At 40.5% G+C, this 21,624-nt stretch overlaps 1 protein-coding gene and 1 long non-coding RNA gene across 6 annotated transcripts in view; one reads left to right on the top strand and one right to left on the bottom strand.

Annotated features, from left to right (window-relative positions):
- RTN4 (reticulon 4) overlaps window positions 1-21,624 on the bottom strand; it is a 48,541-nt gene that overhangs the window by 13,300 nt on the left and 13,617 nt on the right. Inside the window, exons 4-5 of one of the 5 annotated variants that reach the window (XM_042789665.1) lie at window positions 17,317-17,373; window positions 14,037-16,478 (exon numbers count right to left, since the gene is read on the bottom strand). The exons of 1 other annotated variant lie outside the window; for it this stretch is intronic. In XM_042789665.1, the coding sequence (XP_042645599.1) occupies window positions 14,037-16,478; window positions 17,317-17,373 (2,499 nt within the window). Of the gene's footprint in view, window positions 1-2,956; window positions 3,129-7,131; window positions 7,367-14,036; window positions 16,479-17,316; window positions 17,374-21,624 lie in introns of those variants that run through there. 3 more of the 5 variants (XM_042789666.1, XM_032989315.2, XM_009968174.3) reach the window with 3 other exon arrangements.
- On the top strand, window positions 3,196-17,306 carry LOC116960788. Its single transcript, XR_004406573.2, has 3 exons — window positions 3,196-3,362; window positions 13,787-13,884; window positions 16,663-17,306. It is a non-coding gene; the product is annotated as an uncharacterized LOC116960788 (long non-coding RNA).

Below are 21,624 nucleotides of genomic sequence, written 5' to 3'. Positions count from 1 at the left end.
AATATGGGTGACAGCTACTGTGCTCCAATGCAAAATACCTCATTTGTAAACCAAGTTTGTTTTTTCGTTAAGCAACCCACATGAGAGAGCACAATATTATGTCATTTTTCACATCATTGTTTCAACTACACCCTTGCACAAGTCATAGGTAACGGCTAAAAATATCCATTGCAGATTTGTTTGTTTTGAGGTGCTGTTGCAACTGGCAAGCATCAGTCTCCATTCCCAAGTACATCTAATCTAGTTTTATACTTCCTGGTGAAACACACAATAAAACTCACTCTTCATGATTTCTACTTTCACAGCTTATTAAGTTTTCAAAGGAACAAATTCCTCTTCTGCATCAAAACTGCTTGTTAATAGCAATAATGTATTAGATAATGAATTCAATATAAATTATAGAAAAATTATTGCTATTACACCACAAATTTAGTAATCCTATCTCATCCTAAACATCACCGAAATTAATTGTAAAATCACAATTAATCACAAAATATCACAATTCAGAAGAGATTCTTACTCTGAATGACTGTAAAAGAAAAATAAAGAAAATTTAACTGCTATTTCTTACAGGATGAAAACGTGGTAATGCACCAGCACTAAATACTTAGTAGCCTCTGTAGGGCACATTCTGCATAATCTCTTTGTAGGTACAACATGAAATTGGCTATGGTGCAATTTCACAGCGTTTCAGAAGCTGAAGTTCTTTCCTAGGTATTTTCAGGGAAACCGTACTGAGCAGCAGGTGCTGGGAAGGTGAGAATCCTGGTCAGAAACTCAAAGTTGCCATTCTCACAACCCAGAATATTTTATCCAAATATTTAACGCACATATCAGTAGAAATTTCCAGAAGTTCTGCAGGCAGAACCAGGTTGCATGAACATCTTACATTTATCACCAACCAAAACTGCTGTGCAAAGAAACAGCCTCACTCCACCACCACTCAATTCCACTCCTTTCACATGGCCACATGCAGATCCAGCCTGGTTTTCTGTACGCTGCTGACAACTACTGCACCAAAAAAAAAAAAAAAAAAAAAAAAAAAAAGAAGAAAAAAAAGAACAAAAACTAAGCAGGCAGCCAGATCAGAACCTGGTTGTGGTTCACCATGTGACTCCACAAACATATGGGGTGAGAGATAGAGCAGCCAACTGAAGGAGGTGACACTCCTGCTCCCAGCACAGCACCAAGCTAAAGTCCTCATCAAATTGCAGCCCAACCTATCCACGCACCCTGATGACCTGTTATTTTGCCGGGTCTCTTCATGTTACAGAGCTGCACTTCTATGTTCCCTGTCAAACAGATGAAGCTCTAAGCAACTTTTAAAAGTATTTGTAAAGATTAAAAAAAAAAAATCAAATCATTGTAGAATTCCTTCTGTATGGGCCATAATCCCTAAATTTAACAACATTTTCTTTGGTTTATTTGGCTTTGCTACTAATCACAGAAGTGTCTATTAGCGTCTCTGTACATCTTACTTTAAGCAAGTTTAGCATGTAAAAAGAGCTTACAAAAAAACCTGTGAGCTTGACCTAAAATCCACTGTAAACTGTAAACCTAAATTGAGCTGCAAGTATCTATAACACCTGGATGAGATTTTCAAAACCAGTCTTGCCCAAAATAGTTGGTGGATTTTGTGCTCCTAAATAATACAAGAAATCTTTGAAACAACATTTTTTTCTGAGCATTTGCAAATACTGAAACAATCTTTATTTTTAAATGCTGCAATTTGAGCATCCATACATTCAAATTTGGGTGCTGCTCCCGTATCATGTGACACACGAAGTATGAGCCCTCCTCCGCTCCGCTTGCAGATAGCATTAGATCGGTAAATGAGATACTCCCTCCTCTGTAACACAGCTTTAAAGCGTCTCCATGGATAGCGGGCTCTTAACTCCTCCATGGGAAATCACTTACTACAAGCAGTAACACATTATACCCACACCCAGTTAAAAGGACTGTAAAGACAGTAATTCATCTGTATTACTGTTTCTAAAATACAAGAAACAAAGGTAAATTCCAGGAATTAAAGCCAAATGGTGGTAACATCTTCATGTCTTTTGTTCTCAGTAATCATTAAGAAAAATCCACAAGCTAGGACCTCCCAGACCAGAGTTAAGCTGCACATAAAGCATTTTTTCCTCATTCTGTCTCCACGACATTTGGAGAACTACCAAACCTGCCTCAGCTTAATGACATACATATCTGGTTTCACTGCAAATTCCTCAAAGGGAAATTTGGTGTTATAAGTCACTGAAAAACTGATATGATGAAATTGGTTTATATTCTCCAACTGATCAGAAATAGGTATTTGCATTTCTTTCTAAAGTAACAGAAAAGATTAAAAGCATTACTATAAGCAGATTTCTATCTTTAATTGATACACAAGATACTCATGGCAGATTTAAAAAAATCAGGAAAACAAAAAACAATCCTCAGGAACAGCCCTGCCAAGCAGTATCTTTCCTCATGGAAACTGTTTCAAGCTTTATTTTATACGATATGAACTAATCTCATGCATTTAATGCAAGTATTCCAGGCCTATTCTAAAGCAAGAACAGCTGCCTACATTTGGTAAGCACGAACTGTCACTTGGCACTTCTAAAAATAGTACAGCTAGCATCCGTGCCTTACATGCAGAACTCATCCAATTACATTTTGCTTTTAAAGCAAGTGCCTTGATAGGTTTATCACTGTATTTTTCTTCTGGACTCTCTTCTTTCTTTCACAGACATTTCACTTAAAACTGAACAATTCATACTGGTTTTTGATGACAAAAACAAGTGGTGCAATATATTTAACCTGATAATCCTCTTTAAAAAAAAAAAAAAAACACCAAAAACCGCCTGAACCTAGTAACCCTCTCTTTTTTTAGAAAGAGAAATTAAAAGCCTCCAGCTCTACAAGCGCGTTTAATTCACATCTACTGAAAGAAAACCAAGAAAAAGGGACTAACCCATTTTGGCATCCATCTTGAGTGTGCCTGCATGCACCCAGATCTTGCACAGCTGACTACCCAGAGCTTTTTCACTTCCTGCTGGGGCACTCGGAGGTCGGCAGATATACGCAACCGCCTGCGCCTCGCCGCCAGCCAGCCGAAATCTCGCCGGCCCCCGCCAATGGCTGCCTCGCCGCTAAATCCTTGGAATGCAGCTGCGGAGCGAGGAGAGGCTCGTCCACAATGAACAACTACTCTCTATCCAGTATTTGGAAACAAACAAAAAAAGGGTTTCAGCGCCAAAAGAAAGGCTGTTTGTGTAAAAGGAGAAGGAAGAGTAAAAAAAAAAACGCAAACAGTGTGCGACTTACAAACATTGTATGAACAACGGACATTACACTAGAACCCTTCTATAATCTGAAAGGTAAGTAGAAATTCTTTATATTCTTCAAATAATAGTAAAAATAGTGTAAAAAAAAAAAAGAAAAAAAACACAAGATCCTTTTCTGGATCAATTTAAGAACAGCAAGTGTTGTACTAATAAAGAAATGTAACAGAAACATTGAGAATGGGCAGCTTTCAAATGCATCTGAAGTGCACAGTGACAACTGTCACCATAGCAGCGTACAGGCTGCTATGAATAAAATGAACTCCAGACTCGCAAAAATGAGTACACGACGGCAAGCAGGCAAATTGCCTCTCTAAACGGCAATGAAGAGCATTTTCCAGTTACGCTAAATGAATTTCATATTTACACATGACAGCGACTGTAAGGGTTTCCACTGACCTTTTACACAGAGCATCTAACAGGCAAGCTCAGACCCCGCCCTTTCCCTTGCCAAGCCTGGCCAAGCTGGAGACAGACCAGCCCCAAGGAGAAGCCACCATGGCATCAAATGCTCAAAGTCTGCCAAACACAGACACCGTTAGTAGACCGGGGTTGGAAATTTTCAAGATTTCCTACATCTGAATGGCCATTTAAAATGACATCCTAAGCAGGAGCAGTCACAGATTGGGCCCCAAAACTCAAGGTTCCTTTTACCCTGATCCCACATGTTGGAAGCCAGTTTGGTCTTTGACTGCCTTTGTGGCAAGTCAGTAACAACAGTAACAATAAAACAAGCCCAGACTGGTGAAACTGGGCAGTTATAGCGTGACCGCACGTGGTGCCAAACTCGTGGAGCTGAGTTGAACCAACAGAGCTTTCCCTGTCCTAGGGACAGATGTTACAAAGGAGCAGCACGTCCAGTGGGACCGGCAGGCTTGCCTAACTGCATCCCCAAGGCCAGAAAACAAGGGTGCATCACACGCAGGTCAGGCCTGGCACATTGGCCCCACAATCCCTAGCAAGAAAAAGTACATGCTAGAATGAAAACAAAGACTGACACTACCAGATTGTCCTCCCAAAATGCAAATACTATCTAACAATTACTAACGAGCCAAAGCAGCACTTTTCTTTCTTTTCTACTTAATCATATACCCACGCATAATGTACAAACTGGGAAAATAATTCTAAAGCCCCTGATTGCTCTTAGAAAGATCAAGGGCTGCAAAAGCCTGTGCAACCTTTTCTACCATTTAACTAATTTGAACCAGAACTCAGATAGATTTTCAGCACATTAATTAAAAAAAAAAAAGAAAAAAAAATATCCTGGGATAGCCTAAGAGTATAGCTGTGGTGTTCATCCAACCATTAGCACTATTCAGCCATTAAAACCAGACAATTAATTGAAATCATCCAGAATTCAAGAAATGTTACATTTTAGTACCAATCACGCTGAAGGGGGGGGGCTGTCTTTAAAAGTGCTGAAAATAAAAATCATGCTATCCCCAGGGTAAACCTATTTCATCCTACCTACCTAGATGATCATTACCACGGGCATTAATCAATACCACAGTTTGTACCACTTTCACTGGTCAACTACTGTGGCTGTAGCACATCAAAACTAAATTTAGGAATATATTAATTAGGAAGTAGTGCTTTAGTTGGAAAGTCAAGCTATGAACTATACTTTTGGTTCTTTTCTGGTTTTAGATTTGTTCTTCATTTTTTCTTAAGGTTTTTTTTTTTTAGCATGGAAAGAAGCATGTTGCAATATTTGCTTCTATATTTATTTTGCAGCAAGATGATTAGTGCAATCACTCCCTGAACTTTACCCATCATTTTCCATGCCACCACAGCCTAACTTAACGGAAGAAGAACACATCAAACAAGGCACCTTCCTCTCATTATAAACAAAGGCTACCAGAAACAACGCTAAACCAGGCTTCAAGAACAGTTGCAAAAGGAGAGGAACCAGACTCTTCTGCTTCCTCAGAAAACCTTCTTCTTGCTTTGCTTCCATTTTCTTTTAAACCTTATGTCTACAAGTTAGATTATATTTAATTCTCAAGGCAATAGGGACTTCCACAGAAGGAGAAATAGGCACCAACCCAGCTTCCTCCACCTAAGGGGATGTCACTATGTAAAAACAAAGCTGGGGGGGGTGGGGGAGAAAGAAGAATTTAAAACACTGCTTGAAGCAGTTTTACCAGCACAAAACAGGCACGCAAGACAGGTTCGGGTTTGCTTTGCTCATTTGATGACAGTTCTGTTACAGGCTAGCCAGGTCCACGTTTTGCAAAGAAGCCAAGTGCACAGAGCCCGCGGTGCTGGCCTCCACGCAGCTGTAAGGGCAGGCATGGCTTGCCCTGGTTAGCGGATTCTCCCCAAGTGTGCCATACCCGCATGCTCATGGTGGGCAATTCATTCACTCCAAACAAAGACAGATGCTATTATTTTCAAGGCCTCAGAATCTGGGCTCAGAAACGTCTGCTTTCAGTTGCGGTGAGGGACAGACCACCACGAACCCTGCTTGTCAGGTTGTAAAAGAACACCTGAGAACTGGTCCTGAGTACCCAAAGGTAACTTGCCTTTTGATTTTTACAAAAACCTTCTGATCTCACCCTCTTTTCCTTTTTTTTCCAACCCCAAGAATTGCAGGCCTAATGTATGGAATGATGAACATTTAAACTAGTTACACACCAAGAACATATTAATAAACACTGCAGAATATTTTTTTCCTAATTCTTTACAGCCCCTTAAATGAAAGATTAGACCTTTTAGAGACTTGTTTTGCAGGGGCAAAGATTTTTTTTTTTCCCCTGCAAGGATTTTTCTGCTATGTATTTAGGTTCTGATAGAGCATTCTATGGATTCTAGACAACTGGTAATTTTGTCCAACTGGAAAAACATAAATTTTGAACAATGGTTATAAAAAAAAAGATTAAAACTTCACAAGTACAAAGTATGACAGGGCCCTTTAAGAAGATATTTAAGAATCCAGAGATGATAAAAATTTTTAAAGCTTGTCTTGTTGATAGAAGTTTGAAGATTACACATTCAAATAAGTCTTAAACTCTTACACACTGAGCACTAATATAATGATCCACAGAGATTTACACTGGTGATCTCCCATTGGTGGTTACAGGAACAAAGGTCAGAACCACACTAATTTAAGGTTAGCTACTTATTTACCTAAAACTATTTGATACTATGGCTGTAAATTCTGAAAAAAAAAAAAAAAAAAAAAAAAAATCAGACCGTTTTACCTAGAATCCAACAGCATTATGAAAAATCCAAAGCAAACGTGATTAAGGGTAGATTCTAAACATACTATGCCAAACAGGAAAAAAAAAAAAAAAAAAAAAAAACCAAAAAAAACCAAACCAACAACCACCACATCACCCTGCTGCAGTCTGCATGCGATTTCTCCTCATAAAATTATTAAACTACATGAACTACAGGCACTATATTCTTTCTAGTTAATGGTTAGTATTGTTAAATTATTAATAAGCTAGGAATCTGAAATGAACATCAACTGAATTCGGATTATGCTGGTATTTGTGCAGTGCATACCAAAACAAGCTGGTTTTTAATACGCTCTGTAGGACTGAAAAAGATCTGCAGTGTCACACAAGCTATTTCACCTACATAAATAATTTATTCCTCTGCATTGCTCATCTTTACCCATTTTAACCTACAGCTTTGCTCACAGTACAAACAGATCTTACACCTTCAGACACATTTCACAATCAAATACATGCTACAAATACCATCTGCTAAAAACAACGCGCATCTTTAGCTTTTTTTTTTTAAAAAAAAAAAAAAAAAAAAAAAAAGAAGAAGGAAAAAAAGGTGAAAGAGCAAATACCCTTATCCTTCCAGCTGCTCGGCTGACTGTCCATCTCTCCGCAAGCCATCTCCCCTCCAGCTGTGGCTATCAATTACGCATACCAAGGGGGGAGCCGCAGGAGAACCGACCCACAGCCGCTGAGGGGAGACGCGGGCCTCCCCCGCCGCCCGCCGGCGCTGCTGCGCTGGCGCTGCGGCCGCGCGAGGCCGGTCAGCTGACGGCGGGGCGTGGAGCGCGGCTGACGCAGCGCGAGCGCCCGCCGGCCGCGGGCGGCCTCTTCCCTGCGCGCCGCTCGCCCACGCGACCCGAAAGCCGTGAGGGCTGAGGGGGACGCGGCCGGCACGAAGGGAGACCGGCTTCTTCCCGCGGAGCGGTGCCGGCGCCGCTGGGAACGCCGGAGCGGCAGGGCTCAGGGCAGGCTAACAAACGCCAAGCTGCCCTAAGCGGCTTTTCGCAGCGGAGCGGAGCTAAAAGTACTCGCCAGACAAGCTTTGAACAGATTGCTCTTCAAGCGATGGTTAAAACGCTGTTGCAAGCCTTCTAGGTATACGGCTTCTCCTAATTTTTTGTAAACAAACGTCTGGCTGTCTAGAAGACTCAGACATCTTTGTAACACATCTCTCCCTTTAAAAAAAAAAAAAAAATGCAGATTGGGACCCTTTCTGTGCCTGTGACAAAAGCAGGAGGCTCTGGAAGAACACAAGTCTTTTTGCTGGTATCTTTAGTCCTTACGAACTGTTCATATTTATTCATCTTAATGGAGGCTGCAGAAGAGCAGTTATCCAGCCCTCTACCTAATTCCTACAACCAAACACCTTCCCTTTTTGATTTTTACATCAGTATCATACCTTAGCAGCTGCAGACCTGACAACTACATGTTCCCTTCATTTAAATAAAAACAAGAACCTGGAAGTTTACTAACATACAGAAAATACCATACAGAAAGTATCATAGGGGCATGAGACAAGCATAAACTAGAAATCAAAATCTAAAAGAGAGGAGCTGTGAGAACAATGCTGTTTTGTTTTCCATCCTTGCTGAAAAGGAACATATAGCTACTCTTCTAGTTTGGAATCATCTTACGATCTGGGGCTGACAATAAAATGCTGCTCCCCAGCATTGCTCCAACGCCTCTTAAAAATTTGATACACCATTTTCTAAACAACTAGAAAAGGGCATTCACACATTTCCACAAAAATACTGTAGACTGGCTGGGATGGAGATCCTGATTCAGTCCTTAAATAGAGTTTTACTTTCCATTTGAACAGACATCTTACATGAAGAAAGGTAACCACAAAGTTACCTGAAAGCCCTGTTTATTGCTTCAAATGATACATAAATGTAAGGCCTTCTTTGACAAGACTAGGTATATATATTTTTCACTTATTTAAAGAAGTGCATTATCATTCACAATTTCAACAGGTAAACCAAAACACATACTACAGGAGGGAAATGGGAAATGTATAGGCAAACATAGTGCAAGAACATTTAAAAAGCTGCACTATACAAAAAAAAAAAAAAGTACAAAAAATGTCTGAAAATCTACTTCTGTCTTTCAGCTGAAATTCTCAAGATCAGCTAGAAACCACCAAGATCAGTGATTCTCTCTCCACATTTGTTTGGATGACTGCATTGTCACTAAATTAGTCAAAAATTTGATGCTTTCAGAAAGCTTTTTCCATTATTTGTCAAGTTGCTAAAGGCACACAGTTAAAACCTCTGAATTTCTGCCTCATATTCCTTATATTGCATACTTAAAATAGTACATTTATGCAACACATTGCTAAACAGACATTTTGTTGCAGCCGCAGCAAATCAGCAGCAGCCAGAACATGGACACGCACGGCTGCATTACCAGTCCCTATCCTCCCATCTCGAACGAGCCACCCACTCCCTCCACAGGAGTTCCTCCCTGCCCTCAAGATCTTCCACCTTTACTCTTTGTAAACTCAGTGTTCACCCTTACCGGTCCATGCAAATGATACCTAAAATGAAGTCTGTAACCCTCTCTACTCACATCTCTTACTTCAGGCAACATACACCCACGTAACCCTATTCTACATAGAAACTGAGTACCAGTACTGTCAACAAACTTCCCTGTAACCTGTATTGTTTCATTAGGGAAATTTCATTCCTGTTTCTACATCAACATTTAAACAAAATCCACTGTCAGGCTACTTACAAGATGGTATTATCAGGTCTCCCAAACAACCAAAACTAAATGTATTCCTCTGTTGAATGCACCTACGTTCAGAGGGGCTCCGTGCTTTACTTGCTACACAGACATTAAATCACCCTGGGCAGGTGGACTGACAACAGTATTTTGGCACGGAAGAGCGTTCCTGACTTCCCACAGGAGAGCATTTTGGATGACCACCTAATTCTGCTCTCGCCTGAAGCCTCATTCAATTCTGGCTGCCTGTCTGTGTCTGGGAGAATTGATAACTTACCAAAAATGATCCATTCTTTCCATAATTCTACCACTCTGCAAGTAACTTTCTGGAGGCTTTGCTCTGTTAGTGGCCTTTGCTATACAAGCCTTCGCTTTTCAACACGGGTGACCTGAGAGCTCTAACAAAACACAGCAGGTTTAGGTCTTTCCTTCAGAAAATTTCACTCAAGATTGTTTGGTTGGGTTTCTTTCCCCTCATTCCTCCTACTCCTTCACAAATTCTCCACCCTGGAACAGAAGTCTCCATTTATTATTATTATTTATCTGGTAGCATAAGAGGCAACCTGAACAATCAAAGAATCTAATAACACAATCAGATGAAGTTAAAATAAAGATTTTATGTTCAATTAAATTATGTTTTACAAGTAATTTGTTCCTGAAAGAAAGTCCAGAGGCATTTTCCCTAATGAAAAACCAAACCAAACCAAACACTCCCCATCTGCTGAATGGCTCTTTTTAGCTAACTACAAATAGAGAAACTAACAAAAATTAACCAAATGGGTACAGTGCTGGTGTAAGGCAGCATTTCTAACTTCTTTTAAGCGTCACATAACTGTAATGACCTTGCTTGCTGTTACAGAATCACAGGAAGTATTTTATTTCTGCCCCCATAATTTGGGAGTAAAAAGAAAAGCTTCATCGCTAGTATCACTCAGCCACCCTCTCAAAGTATGCTTCACTTTTGAATTTGCCCCCTCAAGAAAATCCCAGAAATGTAAGATACTAGTAATAAGCTGCATTTCTGCAATTCAATTACAGAGTGCCTTGTAGCATATATGAAAACAAGAGATCTGTAAACCTGTAAGATTTAACCTGAATGCCTACAGAGGCTGATGTTCAAAACCACCACGAAAAAAGGGCGTCCTGTGAAACTGCCTTCCTTGAGAGTAAAGATCACAATACCATTTTCAAATACTATTGCACTGCTCAACATGAATATACTGAGAGATTTAAACTGCCAATGTGGTTACACTTTGGTATGTAACTTTCTGTCACGGTCAGAGGTCTAGATTTTGGAGGGTTCTACAATATACTTTGATTGGTAATTCAATAATATGAAATCCTCCACATCGCACCAATCAAAAAAAGGCTTATGGAAAGCATGGGGCTTACAGCCTATCTGGGAGAATTAATGATTTCTATCCAAAAGTAAGGGGTCATAAGTCAATGAAGTCTGTACGACAGAAGGGCTAAGATATGTAATAGGTATATTTAGCTTTCAACTCTAAGAATAGGAAACTAATTTCAAGAGTTCAGTTTCTCAAAAGCTGGGCTGCAACCCTCTGAAAGGCACTGTGTACTGGAGTTCCAGATCATTCCTAGACACTAGATGGCATCAAAGCCCTCCTTTTGGAGCACACCCTGACCAACGACCCCTGGTCCCTGCTGCACTGTCATGATGGGCACGCACCCCACCAGCACAAGCCCTGGCAGAAGCTGGGGCTGTTCCACACCTCAGCAGCATCTGAACAGCCAGGAAACAGACACTCTGAAGTCACATCTCAATAGGCAGTGTTTTTATGGAGATCAGAGATGTGTATTTTGAAGGCCAGTAAGCAGAGTGAAGCAGCAGAACTATCTGCTAGGGTACAGCAAGCACTAAGAAAGAGAAAGAAAATTTAAAAAAAAAAAAGGATCACTGTATCCAAGACAGTAAGAACTGCTGGTGTTACAGGGCGGTATTTGCTGTTGAAATTGTTACAAATAGGAGCTTCTTACACAGAGAGGCATTTCTTCATAGTTAGCTACAGTTCTCAATTTGGGTTTTCTGGTTTTGTTGGTTTTTTTTTTTTTTTTTTTTTTTTTTTTAAGTGTGTGCAGCCATGGTCCCTGGGATCCGATACCATTACAAAACCAAAACAGGTTACCCAAGGGTCAGCCAGGCAGCATTGAACAAACATCATTCTACCCCAGAGGCAGTTCAAAGCTTTACATTCGTATGGCTGGAGAGGTGTTGTTTAAAAAAAAAAAAAAAAAAATCTGCAACCCTTTTCGGATTTCCATTAGCTGCCTGCAGTCCACTGGTACGGTTGAGAGTTACACGTTCAGGTACACAGACATGTTGGCATTTAGGTTAGCTTTCGAGTTCAGATTAATGTTTTAACAAGCATCAGTCATACAATCACACCAACTGATTTCCAGAAGTCTTAAGGCACAGTAAAATCTATTTCAGTTCCACGGATGGGAAGACGGGAAAAAAAAAAAAAAAAAAAACAAAACCAACCAACCACAAAATAAAAGTAGACTCAGAAGGCCAAACACATGAACAGATCTGCTTCTTGGCCTTGTGATGAATTATCCCTCCTTTCTGAGAGTGTGGAAGACAAGTGTACGTGTTAGTTCTTTGATGCTGCTTTGAAACTGTGCTTAAGCAGTGTGCTATTAAAAGCAGACAACTGATTTTGTTCACAGCTTGTCATTAGACTCTTCCAGTGGGTCTCAGAAGTCCAGTTCTGTATTCTGTACCACAGCAGAAGTGAGCAAAAAAAGTAAACAGCACAGTTTGGGTGGGGGGAAAAACAACCTAGAAAAAAAATGGACTATGTTTTTGAGTTAGCATTCTCATCTGTTTAGCATTAAAGAAGGTATTCTTCCCCAGTAAAGCAAAAAAATTGTATTTTTCTTCCCAAACAACACATCAAAATTTAAAATTGCAATAGCTTTCCAAAGTGAGCACAACACTGACAGAAAGACTGAAAGACTGCAGACAGTCCCCCAGTTTCCCACAACCCTCAATTAACACCGATGCGATGCTGGACAGATATGTGCCCTGTCCCAGCACTGTGCCATTAAATTGCAGAATGAAGACACCCTTTAACTCCCTCCTCTCCTGCTATGGCAAATGGGTTTATGTGCAGCTTCTCTGGCAGCTTCCCACAGACTGAAGAGCAGCAGCTGCGTCCTTCTCAGACCCAAAGTAAGAGTCTTCCTTCCCAAGGCAGTGATTTGCCACCCCCGGTCTGCTACATCCATGCAATGATTAAAGACACCTCTGCAAAGGCTTCCTGTTAAAAGAACTAACAAAAAAGCTGGTATATCAAGTGTAATGTTCTTCTTTTTTTTTTTTTTTTTAAAAAAAAGTAGTCTGATCTCTAAACGATTAACCCCTTGACATGCAGTTTATAATACACAGCAGCTGTTCTCCAGACAGTACTATATGCTGGAAGTCTGACCACAAGGAGAGAAGTCTTCACAGCACACACAAAGCAGTGTTTTAACAGTGCAGGTATCACAAGGGAAAAGGGGAACTCTCTCCTTTCTGCCTACCTGTATGTATAGAAGAGGTGAGACAAGACAAATGGTAAACATCATGCAAAGTTAAACATAAAAACTGCATTTTCTACGTTATTTTCCAAACCTTATTTCAACTGCACCAACACTCTGATGTTCCCCTCAACATCCACCTGCTACTCCCTTCCAAAACACATTTGAATGTAGAAGACATATTAGGACTATAGCATTTTATGAACTGTAGACTGCAGCTACTGCACAAATATACGACTCCCGAGTCGAACTAACATTTGGTTTCCTGTTTAGAATAGACTCATTGTGCATTCTGCAGTAGCTGTTTTTTAGCATGAATGCTTCTGGTGCAAGACTTAAGTAGCAGCAGAGTGCTGTGCTATCAAAAAGCAAAGTACTCTGGTCTATAAAGAGCTGAATTTCATGAGGCATTTAGTTTGGAGAACAGAATGCAACACAACAAGGGTCTTACCCTTCCTTCAACTTTCTGCTATTTTAACTACACTTTACTAGAAGAAAAAAATTAACTACCCCGAAGTGTAAGCCCCACCTGAAAAGAGAAATGGAAATTATTATCTGTGATGTGTATAAACCAATTTTAATGCGTGCAAGATACTCGCCTTCTTAATGGCCACTTTCCTAGTAACTGGAATACTAAACTCCCTTGTGCACTATTTATTTTAAACCACTGGCCTTGATCTAATGCAAGCTGCAAGTCACATGAGTGAAGATGTGCAGGTTCTTTTCCAGACACACACAGTAGCAGCGAGGGTATTTTCCCAAGTTTCAAAGTCTGGTGTCTGAACTGTATATGAAAAGAAGGAAATGCCTCTTCAAATCACATACACGCAGACCGAAACACCATCTTTGGCTTACTCTCACATATTAAAAGCAAGTTTGGAAGACCCTCTAATACCCAGTCTGTAAACAACCACAGAAGAGCCTGTAGTGAGTAGTGACTTATTTCTGTATCAACAGATCACTCGCAGGAGAACTGAAGGAGAAAACTGGAGACAGTGAGTCCATCCCTGATAAACAGAAAAAAAAAGTACTACAGCAATCAGAACATGAAAAAGGTAAAAGTGCAAGCACTGACATTTTCTGTTACCCTTGGCCTACACAGAGAAGTTTACAGGAAGTGATTTTAAAATAATAAGTTATGACATGCTCAAGTTTAGCTAAAGATTTATGCAGATTAGTGAAGTGCAAGACAGCGTACACAGATTACCTGAAGATTTATTCAGCTTTGCTGAAAATACAGCAGTAGGTTTTTCCTTTTCTTTAACAGAAGCAGCTTCTCGCTCAGCTTCCTTCTCAAAAGCTTCTGGTTTTACTACACTGACTATCTCTTTTTCAGCAGATAAAGGTGAGGTATCTCTAGCCGGTAAGGACATCATGGATACTTCAGGCACTTCTCTGTCTACAGCCTCCAAGGACTTTTTCAAGGCATTAGTATCTTCCTCAGCTTTTACTTCTACATTCTTTATAGACAGATCACAGGGTAGCTCTGGGCAAGGCAACTGCCTCTTCTCACCTTGGATCACCTTACTGACCTCCTCGCTTTCATCTTCATGCACTACTTCTCTGTCAGTCACTTCTGCCATAAATTCAGGAGCAGTTTTAGGATGAGCTAACATCACAAAATCTTCCACTGTGACTGGGGAACACTCCATGGGTGAGAGCCCTTTGTTGTCTCCTGGTTTTGGTTCCGTAGCAACAGATGCATCAGCTGCATAAGCCATAGCATTCAGCTCTTCCATTTGAAGAGGAATCTTCTCTGCCTTGGCTATTTTTGTAGGTGTTGGCTCAGACGGCAGAACAGCAATAATTTTGGAAGAGTCCAGTTTGGGTTGGAAAGACTCCAGATAAGGCTTGCCTGTGGCAGCTACTGATTCCACCAGTCGTTCCTCATGTTCATCATCAGCTACAATATTCTCCGTTGATTTACTTTTTAAGACGAGAGATGGATCTTCATTCATTTTCTCAGTAAAGTCAGGTATCAGCTGGCTATTAAACAAGTCCGATTTTCCAAACTGCGGAGACAGTTTTTCAGCAAGTTCCTTGTGTTCAGGCACATCCTGAGAAATGCATTCTGTTATCAGTGTCTTAGAATAATCTGTAAAGGATGGAGAAGTAGATTCTCCAGAGACCTTTGTTTCCTTAATTAAGTCACATGCAATAGATATATATGAAGTCTCTAGATCTTCAGGACTGGCACTACTCTCACGGTCAGGTTTTTTAAATGCTAATGCCTCTTTTTCTTCTTGGGCCTGTGTCAGTGGTACACTCACTGCCTCTTGGTATAAGGGAGGTTTCTCAAACTCTTTTACATTCTCATAATTAGCAGTAGGAATAAATGTTTCTAATGGGGAAGCTTCGAGCTGTGCAGCAGATGGTTCTGCACCAGCAGTCCCAGTGCTTAGTGGGGCTTCCATAACAATATCTGGCAATATTGGTGATGGAGTAGCTTCCGACCCTTCAAATGAGGGACAGAGTTGTGTCACGGGTTTCAGAGTCTCTTGTACTGACTCAGAGGTTTGAACTAAATCTATCTTTGTTTCATAAGCAAGTTTTGTACATGCCGCATCATGCATTTCACTTTCATATGCTTCTTGTACTAGATCAGGAGTAAGACCTTCAGGCATATTTGCTGCAGTGTCAGATGGCACTGTTGATATACCCTCTGTTTTAGCATAGTCAGCTTCCTGACCTTCCTGCTTGCCAACTGCTAGAGTGCTAAAATCACCTTGTTCTGTGCTCATCTGAGCTTTCATTTCTGCAATTTTTTTCTCATCATCGGTTCTATTTTCTGAAGTGCCTTCCTCTAGTGGAGAAAGAGATTTGACTTTGTTACCATCAGGACTTACAGAGGATTCAAATTTAGTACAAGTTATGTAAGTCTGCGAAGGTTCTTTTACAGCTTCTGGGGTACTTGGGAAAGAGTGCTCTTCGGGGCTGCCTTCACTCTCTCTTTCGTAATCCTTCTGCACATTCAGTTTATCTACACTATATTTGTCATCTAAACTGCTTTCTAGTTTGGCATCTATCTTACTTCCAACATCCTCTCTCACGCTGCTCAGTCCATGACTAGCACCTTTTACTTCCCATATCGGCTCAAAGGGTTTGAAGTCTGCATATTCTTCCCTCTTAAGAGGATCTTCTTTCAATGCCTCCTTTTCACCATGATCACCACCTCTGTATTTGTCTTTGTTATAAAAGAGATCTTCCACATTTTTCTCAAACAAATCTTGAGGAGTTTCTGGAGAGATTTTCAGCTGCTCTGCAGGCATTTTCTCCAGATTAGGTAATTCTTTAGGGCCCTCTAGCTGTGTTTCTTTAGCTTGAGATAAAATGGCTGCTTCTGCTTTAACAAATGGGGGTTCTGAGTATTTAGTTTCTGAAACGTCTTTTCCATTTCCCTTTGCAAGAAATGGATTTCTTGCCATTTCCATAGTTTCTTTATAAACCTCACTTGCATTTTCTTTGTAAATGCCTCTTGCAGGTAATTCATCTGAGCATGTATCAAAGGCTGAGTGCTCTTTAAAGGGATCAGCTGAGATAGGAGAGAAGGAGGGAAGAGAAGGAGCAGTATCAAGCGGGACTGCAGTAAAATCCTCTTGACCAAGCGACTTAGTGCTACCTGGCTGCTCCTGCAAGTCCATAACTTTTTCTGTGACCGTGGACAGAAAGGAAAGTTAGAGAATGCAAGTGCTCTTAAAGTCAATGCAAACTTTCATGACAGGTTCACATGATGTTAGTTATTAAGAGTTTCTTCCAAGTTCTATCATAAATACTATCAGGCATTAAAATAAAGTATTAGTTAAAAGTATGCTATTATGTTTCACCTCTTCTAGCAAAGAAGTATGCAAGAGGCTAGAGAAGCAGCAACTTTATGCAGCGCAAAGATCACAGTAAAGATGAAGATGCCAGACAAGTACAGAGCATCCAAGTACAGCAGGCAATATTAACAAAGTGAGAGAGGGAGGGTGCAGTGGCAGTGGTGAGACAGAGAGAGAGTATGTGTATTTGCTTGTGCATAAATATATGCACAAGCGTGCATGCCGGTAAGAAGTCTTTTTGACACTTCTTTTAAATGGAAATTTGGTGGACAGGGTAGCTAACAAAAAACACTAAATAAATACTACAGGTACAAATTTTACTTACATAAAATACTGCAGAAAGTTACTATGGATTAAATCTTTCTGCTAAATCAGTAAAACGACTATGCTTTGATGTGTTAACCTGTTAATAGTATCAACTTCTCTCCTATATCAAGGGTCCAAGAATTCACAGATGGCTGTAGCTTGTTTATATAACAGTTACCATGTAAAGAAATTAATGCATATTAAAATCTTGAACAGATCAGCTGAAAAGTCAAAACTGAAAAATGTGATAGAGGCTATTCTTGGACCCGTGCTGACTTTTAGTAAAGGCAGACTAATTGCAAAGGGTTAATGAGATCAGAAATGCAGGATATATTCAGACAAAGGTGAGCAGAAAGAACTTGCCTGCAGAGGAGTGCATCAGAGGCGCAGATGTAGCAGGAAGAGCAAAAAGGGTCTCATCTGAAAAACAAACAAATAACCTTAGCAGAAGTAAAGGCTAGGTTGAAGAGGGAAGAAAGCACGCAAGTAATCAGTTCCTAGTAAATCAAATAGGTCCATAGCCAACATCTACACCCACAGAGAACCACAGGACTAGATACAAGCTGGGTAATTTGGGAGAGACAATGCTCAAGTTTCTCCATTTACAATGGGATCTTTACTGAGGTAACTGAAGGATTTCCACCCTCCAAGCCAGCAATGAATCTTAGCATAAAATTCATCACAGCACCTACTCTTCACTTTCATTCTCGAAACTTCCACACTACTGAGGAGCTACAGTGTCTCTAGTACCAGAAAAACACGTCTGCCATTGACAATGACAATCTATCCTTAATCAGCTCACTTTGTCAGAGGGTCTCCTAATGCCAACTAACTTGTGTGAGAACAGCATGGATAAGAAGACTCAACCAAAAATTGTGAAAAGTTAAAATGACTAAAGTGAGTTTTTAAACTCCCCACAAAGAGAGCACTGATCACGTGTGCTGATACGGATCAAACTGATAACAGTAAATGACTGTACTATTTTCTTTATGTTTATGTCTTTACTATTTGTTGTGTTATAACACAGAGAAGCTTCCAAATAAAGGCATTAGTTTTGAAGTCATCTTTAGCATGATCCAAGGAGCATATTTTGCTTTGCTGAATTCATTTTGACCCTAGTATTTCACAAGACAATCTTAACTCCAGTTTCCATTCAAAAAAACTACGTGAATATAAGGGCACCCTCTTCCTAAGCTAAGGAAGTCACCCTCCTTCACTCATGCACAATGGCAAGAAGGTGAACAATCCCAGAGTGTCATATTGCACATTATCTGAAGTAAAAGCATACAACTATGACATTTTACTAAGCTGCATGAAGCATTTAATGAAAATCCACTCTAGAAGCAGCAATACCATCCATCATTAGGAGCCAGGCAAATCAAAACTAGGCCTTCTCTAGATTTCTGTGTCACCAGCAGTATTTTTCCCAGGTCCATGATGGCCTGCTGGCAATATGTTCATGTAAAATAGTAACATTAAGGTAAACATATTTCATTCTGAAGAGAGTATAAAGCTTTCAGATTAAGGCTGTTAAAAAACATTTACAATTTGTATTATCAGAGAGCAAAATTATATTAAAGAGTTTCAATTAGATTTTGAATTTCCAATACAGACATCAACAAACAAGTTTTGTTATTTGCCAGGACAAAATCAATTGCTGAAAAATAATTATTTTTTTTTAATTAAAAACCAATAAATATAGAAGTAATTGATTTTAAATTATGAAAGGCAAAAAGTGAGAAATATGATAGACCCAGCAGCACATGCATAATAATCGAGCAAAGCAAGGCATTAAGGTAATTTTTGTTTTGGCATTGAACCATGACTTTCTGCAAAAGCAATGGCACTTCAAGATACTTATGACCTGTCTGGCTCACTCAATCTTACCAGCAGTTTTCCAAAAAGGAAGTCTCCTCACTACCTACAGTTCCTGTCACAATACACAGTCAGTTGGTTTTGTTTTGCAGAACATTGTTATCTTCAAGCAATGTTCATAATCCACAAAATACAGCAAGATATAAGAAAACAGAGCAATAAAGTTGGAGTGTAGAGCTCAGTATTTAAAAGCCTCCTCAACTCCTGCCAGGCCAAAGGGATTTCTGTTCAATTTTATAGAAATTACGTTTTCCTATCAAGGACCACACAGAAAAAAAAACTCAATTCCAAATTTAGAACACATTAAAGCAGTGTTCAGTGGTGGCAAAAGCTTTTAAGGACAAAAACCACACTGGAGGACAACTGATCAATATGTGACACTAAGTCACAGAACCGCAGTGCTCATCCATACACTGCCAAGCATCACCGTATGCCCTTGATTTCAGGAAACGCTTGACTCCGCACGTCCTGGCTTGCTGGGGTCTTTTCAGCAAGCAGACTGCTCGCAGGGGGCCCCCCTTGAGAAGTTAGCAAGCCACCTGGTTTGGAGAGTGAAACAAGGGGCTCCAGTGAGACTGCAGCTTGGGGCTAGTCAGTTCAGAGAGCTGTGCTGCCCTCCTCAAAATGCAGCTTTTAGCAGTAACATCAGAGGTTTTTCTTCAGCTTCTGGCGTGCCTGGTAACTCAAGGGTTACAGCTGAGCTTTCAATTTTAAGCTAGCAAGCCTTAGGGTTTGCACCAAGCAGCAGCACACTCCTATTTTCTCTCAGCATTACGCCTAGATAGACCAAGCAATTAACATTTTCTGACCACAAATGTAGAACTCTGTCCCTCTACGTGCATACTGGGTGCTGCAATACCTAATCCCTTGTTGGTTAAATGGAATAGCAATATCCATGTACTCCACCCCTGAGCCCATGTCAGCCTCTCAGCCCATCTCTTGCCCGCCTGTGGCAAGCTCCCCTTGGAGCACTGAACACACACACCCCCCCCAAGTCCAAAGCCTCCAGGGGCCTGTGATGTGACAATTCACCAGGAAGCTGGTAACAGAGACTATGCCTCAGCCTGCACTTTCCCCAAAACCACGTGCTCTCACCTCTGCCGGGCCATGCCAGAGCATCGTAACCTTTATTTCCTGGAAGCGGTTTCTACTCTGGAGCAGAGGAAGAGAAAGCAGGATGGACCTGATGAGATCAGATTGTGCAGCATGAAGTCAGAGAGAGAGCCCTGACAAACCAGCAGAAAAGGATCTCACAAGGCAACCAAGAACAAGTCAATGGAGTGGAGGTGCTGAAAATGTGGAAATAAAAGAAGGGCAAAGAACAAAGACAGAGTCCATTGGGATAAGGAGGCAAAGAGGAAAATGCACAACTCTATGAAGGTGCAGGACACGTGGGATCCAAAGACCAACTGCAATCTCTATCAAAAATTATAGACTTAAAATCTTTTGAATACTTCCCAACGCCGGAGAGAGAGGTTTCAGTTTCTGGTGAGGAACACTGGTTTTAGGAGCACGGGCACTGATTTTTCAGTGCTCCATTTAGACAAGACAATGCAGAAAATCCTCAGGTTTGGCTTCCATTTACTCATCACAGAAACATACAATAGCTGTGCCAGTCACTGAATTCCAGGTTCTCTTAATGGAAGGCTATTATGCCCACACCCAGACTTTATTTTCCACACACAGCCGGAATGTGAAAAGCGATTACATAAAAGCAGTATTTCCTAACCAGCCAAGGAGAAACACCCACTTTCCCTCCACCCACATCAGAATGGCATTTTTTCCTGCTGAAAGCAAGAAGATACAAAGACTTTTTCCTGCTGTGGGCCCTATATAACACCTCCAATGAAGTAACAACAGAGTAGGACCTCTGCAACTCCAATCAGCATGATTGCTAATGGAACCAACCATTCTTTTCAGATTGTAATTCGAATGACATGGTGAAAGGACTGGCATTTCTCCCACCTCCCCCCAATGACATTTGCACAGAAGGATCCTTACCTCCAATGTTGGAGGTAGAAACCTTTCAAAAACAGAACTCTCTGCAAGCTTTGGTAGACAAGAGTAAAAAAAAAAATGCAGCATCTATGAGACTATCACCTGGCATACAGCAGGACTGCCCAGGCACAAAGGCATCAAACGGCTTCAGCCAATGCATGCAGAACACTCTGGAGAACTGACTGCCTCTTCCCACCGTTGCTGAAGTGGCAGCACTGGAAGCAGCTGGCAGCAAGCGCAGTAAGCTTTGTAATGAAGTACTACATTTAGTCGAATAACTTCATTTGTAAGAGAAGTGTGAGGAGGATAGATCACCAAGGGTGATTTTTCCTATTTGCATATCAATAGCAGAAATCAGGTGATTGAAACAAAGAAACAAAGTTGTAGTACACGACTACTAGAATCAAGTAAACAAATTTCAGAATACATTAAGATCTAAGCAAGGCCATTTTCAAGTAAAGGTGCATATTCAAAGCTTCTTTCTCCACCAACGAAGTAGGCCTTTGCTACAGCAAAGCTTCATCCAAAGAAATAAAGAAAAACTAGATGAAGTAGTATTCAGTTTTTACAAATCATAACAAAAAAAAATTCACTAAGATGAACTGCTCAATTACTGTTTCCATCAGAAAACAGATTTTGTTTCATGAAATACACAAGAAGGAGACCTCTAAGTGAACACTAAACCTCCAGGAGAAAACAGTCTTTACTCCAAACTTTATCTGCCAAAAACCCTTAATGGTGCAGGTTGGAAACCTACCTTCAGCATTACAATTAAGAGAAAGACAGACCTCCTATTTG

The sequence above is a fragment of the Tyto alba genome, unplaced genomic scaffold, assembly GCF_018691265.1.
Source record: "Tyto alba isolate M040663 unplaced genomic scaffold, T.alba_DEE_v4.0 Super-Scaffold_16, whole genome shotgun sequence".
NCBI lineage: Eukaryota > Metazoa > Chordata > Aves > Strigiformes > Tytonidae > Tyto > Tyto alba.
Note: the sequence above shows the minus strand (reverse complement) of the source record. Positions and strands in the feature narration are given on the sequence as shown.